The sequence below is a fragment of the Acartia tonsa genome, chromosome 6 (genome assembly GCF_053477335.1).
Source record: "Acartia tonsa isolate MP-2025a chromosome 6, ASM5347733v1, whole genome shotgun sequence".
In the NCBI taxonomy this organism is placed as follows: Eukaryota; Metazoa; Arthropoda; class Copepoda; order Calanoida; family Acartiidae; genus Acartia; species Acartia tonsa.
Window position 1 is genome coordinate 40,051,141 of NC_137265.1, and position 5,532 is coordinate 40,056,672.

General features: G+C 34.6%; 2 protein-coding genes across 2 annotated transcripts in view; one reads left to right on the forward strand and one right to left on the reverse strand.

Moving 5' to 3' along the window:
• Window positions 1-5,532, forward strand: part of LOC145322650 (protein maelstrom homolog) — a 209,714-nt gene that overhangs the window by 167,763 nt on the left and 36,419 nt on the right. The window lies entirely within an intron of this gene.
• LOC145322647 (uncharacterized) overlaps window positions 1,569-5,532 on the reverse strand; it is a 5,437-nt gene continuing 1,473 nt past the window's right edge. The window contains exons 3-5 of the mRNA XM_080164821.1: window positions 3,567-5,008; window positions 3,078-3,358; window positions 1,569-2,919 (exon numbers count right to left, since the gene is read on the reverse strand). Of these exons, the coding sequence (XP_080020947.1) occupies window positions 2,065-2,919; window positions 3,078-3,358; window positions 3,567-3,684 (1,254 nt within the window). The 5' untranslated portion in view covers window positions 3,685-5,008 and the 3' untranslated portion in view covers window positions 1,569-2,064. The remainder of the gene's footprint in view (window positions 2,920-3,077; window positions 3,359-3,566; window positions 5,009-5,532) is intronic.

Here is a 5,532-nt window from a genome sequence, read left to right on the forward strand (position 1 = left end):
ACCAACAAAAGCGAAATAATTAAATAAATAGTTGTATACTTTGTTTAGATTTTGCGAATGCCGCTCTTGTTATTCATAGCGTAAAAAATGTCGAGAAAAAACGCGGCATCTTTTAAATACCCATCTCAGATATTGAGCGAATTTGATGAGGTTTTTTAGTAGCGAAGCTACTCTATAATTCGAAATGTCTGTCCGTCTGTCCGTCCGTCTGAGACAAAGTGGGGGAAACGTGATTTTCTCAGCTCCTATTAACGATAGACAGCTGAAATTTTTAGTGAAGATTCCCATTACATAAGCGCATCTAATCTATACATTGTTTTGTCTATCTGTTTGTTAATTGGGGTGCTAGATCAATTCCTTGATTTTTTTGTTTTCATAATTTTCTCGACTTATTTTTAAGACAGACAACTGAAATTTTCAGGGATTAAGTAAATTTGCATCCTGCAAAGTTTTACTAAGTTTAATCAAGATTTGTAAATTGATTGGGGTGCTAGATTGATTCCTAGTTTTTTCAAGTTTTCATGATTATCTCAACTCCTGTTCAAGATAAACAGCTGGAATTTTTAGGGATCAATTAAGTCAACATTCTACACATTTCTAAAAAGTTTTTTTAAGATATGATAATTGGATGGGGTGCTAGATTGATTCCTATTTTTTCAAGTTTTCATGATTTTTTCGACTCATGTTCAAGATAAACAGCTGTAATTTTTAGAGATTAATTAATTTAACATTATACATATGTTTATTAAAGAATTGCTATTGGTTGGGGTGCTAGATCGATTACTAGATTTTACATTTTTCTTCTTAGCTTAATGCTTCAAAAGATATTATACATTTTTAAAAGGTTTCGTGATTTATTTCATTTATGTCTTTTTAACATACTCAAAAGATTTTTTTTTCCTGATGTCTATCAATAAATTTTGAGCTTCGATACTTATGGATGTTGTCATCATTGTTTTTATAAAAGTTAATTTTCCTTTATTTTTCTGCTTAGGGCTCCAATACAAACTTTGGATTTCTACTACTGAGTCTTTTATGAAAAACCATCATCCAAATTGACGTCACATGGCTGGGGTTCGATAGTGAAATTCGCGGGGAACAGAATCATAGTCAGAAAAAACACCCCAAAGGAAGTTTAGGGAAAGCCTGTTTTTATCAAACAAAAGGGGGGTGCTTCTTTGACCTAATTTAGATTAATGCGAATATTCTCATTAAAGAATCCCTTTTTTAATCTATCCTTCAACTTAATAACGCCCAAGAAGTTTGTACAACTCAATCCTAATGTTGACAGGATAGAGAATTTGAGCTATTAATTTTTTGTACCAACCAATCATATGCCTTTTTTATAAGCTCTATAATTTAAAGTTAAATAATTGAGCGAAATCTTGATCTTTCTTGTTGCCACTTTTGTGTAGTTAAAAAACGGGATCTTAATAATCGACAGACGAAAACATTTACTTCATTGTAAATTATAAACAAATATTTCATTAATATTATTTATTGACTTTAAACAACAAAGATCAACTATAACAATTTAGGATTTTTTGAACTAGATAGTTTCATTTTGTTCTGACTAATCAGTCATAAATTTGCACTTTTATTCGCCAGGTTTTTTAGACTATAGATTGAACTTAATACTCCCACTTGCTCACTGTGAATTTAACATTTTGTTAAATCAATTACTGACACAAAAACAATTTTCTATAGCTGTAAAGCCGCCGTGGCTGTTGACCAAAAGGATATGATGACCAACAAGGATAAGTGTTTATTTTATTCCTCGTCCGATTCTGAATAACAATTAATAGTTTCAAAGGCTTTGGTGACATGGTGGACATTGAACCCACTGCTACCCTTGTTAGCGTATCTGCAAGCATCTGTGTCCCGGTTGAATAGTGGTGTAATGGCTATGCCATGAAAAACATTTGGCTTGCATGGTACTCTAATGGGAGTAGGTGGATGTCTGGTTCTGTCCTGTCTGTGGCCTTTCTGAATAACAACCCTGGAAGTTGTTGGTTTGAGTGTGTCTAAACCAGAAGGGCGGGGGCGAACTGTAATACAGTCGCGTTAAATAGGTGGTTTTGCCACTCTGTCTGATGCTTCGTTGTTTGTGGCATTGTAGAGATTGGTAGCAACTGCTAAGGCGTGTTGATAATCCAGTGTGTGTGTGCGATATATGGCGCTTGTATTTACCGAGGCCCAGCGGCCCTTATCCCTTAACCCCTCGTCCGATAATCCTGCTGCAAAACCAGCTGCCGCGCCTGTCATCTTAGCACTCTTCCTGCCGATGGGGCCAGTGTACCCCACCGACAAACACAGCCGCTTTATATCACTAAGCAGTGTGTTGATTGATAACTTGCGCAATCCATCGCTAACGGTCTGGTGTCCTCGACCATTATGTACGGAACTCGTTCTACAAAAAATGTAGTTTTTATCTAGATTTTGGCCGTCAAAAAATAAATATCCACAACGATCGAAAAAGCGTTCTATCAAAAACACTGGGCATGTCAAACCCGATTCACTTGCTATAACGCTAGAACGGCCGGACCAATTTTGATCATTCTTGGCTTTGGGAAAAGTTACTTTGATAATATTAGTTCCTTTGTATTCATCTTTTTGAAAATGACAAGCTCTCAATTCCTCCATATCACTTAGACGACACAATGTATGGTATTGTAAAATAATTGCTAGACAGGCGCGGAACATGGGTATTGGTACGTCCCAATATGAAGAGTAGGCATTGTGGAGTTTTTCTATCACTTTTCTGATGACAGTTACCGGTATGGGCGTGGCTTTTGCCGTTGGGCGCTTTTCTAGCGCCGTCCGTCTGCTCAATCCCTGCCACAATCTGTGCACTTTTGGCGAGTAGAGTGTTAAAGGTAAACCAAGACAATGTATGAAGGTCTTTATTCCACCAGGCACCTGAAATATAAAATAAAATGGATATATGAAACTGTTTTAACTAATGTTTAACTCTGTATGGTCTGCTAAATTAAAAATTACTACTGTATGATTGGTTTTTGTTGAACGTTCAAGAAACAAAATAAAAGGATAAAATTAAATAATATGTATATGTCTACCTGTTGTAAGTATGAATAGGTTTTTCTGCTAATTTCCAGATGGTGGTAAAACTGACAAATATTGTCTGATGACAGGGCATAATGTTCAATTCTCTGCTGTGTAAGGAAATCCAACATGTCAGTAATGATTCTCCCATGTATCTTGGTTGTTGCTGGTGCACGTGACTCGGCTATCAATTGGGAATCTCGTAACTGTTGCTGTGACAAGTCTAATCTGTTGAGAACAGGTAAACTTCTTAATGGTCCCCGTCTGTTAATGAACGCAGGTATTGCTGATCCAACTGAAAAAAATACAATAATTGTGTTAACTAACAGTATTTCTATATAGATGTATTGACAGATGCACCTGTACGGTCCGAATATTAATTATAAAATGTTTATCGTAAAAAAACATCCAAAATTAAATTGCCAATTATTATAAAGAGCCGTTAAATTCGGATTAAAACAAATGATGAAACCGTAATGTATCTATCTATCTTATATGTTTACCTTTTAACCTGGATTGGTTGAATCTCGCCTTTATCCTCGGATCATAAGTTCTCGCCATTTTATAGTGTGGTGACACTAATGATACACTTGTCAATATTCTGAAAATAAATAGAAACATTAAAAATTTTCTGTCTGTGTTTTTGTACTATATTATCAAACAATGTACCAATGTGACATTAAGGAAAAAAGGATTTGATCTCACTGCAATTTTCAATTACAATATTCGAAAAACTATGTCAGTCTAAACTATATACAATATGTTACTTTTATACTATATTTTCATTGATGAATTTTCAATACATATATCTGTGCTTTGAATAGGTTAAAACTGTCAAATAATATATCACGGTAATTCATAATTTTAAGGACTGTATAGACTAGTAATTTTCAATGGAGTCTGACTAAACAGTTGCTTATTTAACATATTACACTCGTTTTCTACACCGAAATTGAAAGAATCATGTGAAAAATTTAAATTTTTTAATTACACAAGGCGTCTGTTCTATGAAGTAACAATAAGTGTAGCTAACATGGAAAAATTCTTGCGTCCCTGGAAGAGACAATCGTGCGATTCTGCAGAAAAATTTGTTTGAAAAACAAATATTTTTTTAACAAAAGATTGGAACTTATTTTTATTCAAAAATTGTGGCCAAAAACTTGCTGATTTCCAAAGGGGAACAATAAACAATACTGAAATATTGGGAACTTCTAAAATTTTGTGTAAAATAGGAATGATTAATTTTACAGGTGGTAAACAATAATAAACTATGTTGGGTACCATTTTGTAGAAAAAAATATTCACTGCTATTGCCTGTCTGTCGGGGAGTTTTGATATGAACTTTTCACATTTGGTGTTGGTAGCCGTGGCCATCATATCTATGACAGGTGTTACTTCGAATTTATCACAAATTGTTTTGAAATCATTGTTATCAATTTGCCACTCGTCGGTATTGGTATTTTTACTACCACTGTCGGCAATTTGTAACAATTTTGTGGATCTACGTTGCCACACAATGTGAAGTCTAATGTTGAATTTCAATTCCTGTTCTTTTATAGCAATTGCAAGATCTTGCAGAATTTTCACTCTTGAACCACGTGCTATAATTGACGGTAGACATTGGTTGTCTGTCAACCAGACCACTGATAAATTGGAATTTAGTTTTAGAAATTCAAAATTTGTGGTAAAAATATTATAAATCGCCAAACATTCACGATAAGTACTACTTTGGTCACTCTGCTCCATAGAAAAAGGGAAATCACAGATAATACGAAGTTTTTCACATTCGTACACATATGCCGAAGATGATGAACTATCGCTGACCATTACTGATTGAATGCGGCTAATTTCGGCTGCGTCGACACCCTCTAATAGAAATTCCTGTTGCGCAGGAAATAATACTTGAAAGTGTGAAGAACATTTAACCAAACTCTGGCCGTTGAACCTGTAACAAAAACAGAACAGTTAATTGAAAAGCAATAATTATATAAAAGTTATATTTAATATATCCCTCGATTTCCCTTTTAGATTTAATTAAACATTTAAGAAAAATATAAAATATTATTAAAAAACCTAGGTAAACAATCTCTGACCAATGTAAGTTCATGCACCATTCTGTCTGTCAAGGTGAGTTTACCCTCCCAACCGGAAGCTTGGACAACTTCTCCCAGCTGTTGTTGGCAAGCACGAGTACATATCCTGACTATATTTCCATGGGAAACTATCATGTGGCATAGTATGCCGAGGATGTGGGCTAAATCTTTAGTGAGTATGTTTCCTTTCTCATGAGACTTTGCAATGGCAGCTGAAATATCATTGGATACGGCAATAATTTTAAAATATGGCGCATTAATTGACATTTGTATTGTATTGATCTCGAAACCAAGATAATAAATCTGCTGAGTAGGACCCAGTGTCTTTTCAGTTGCCAGTTGCCATCCAGCTGCTGAAAAAATGTAAATAATAAAG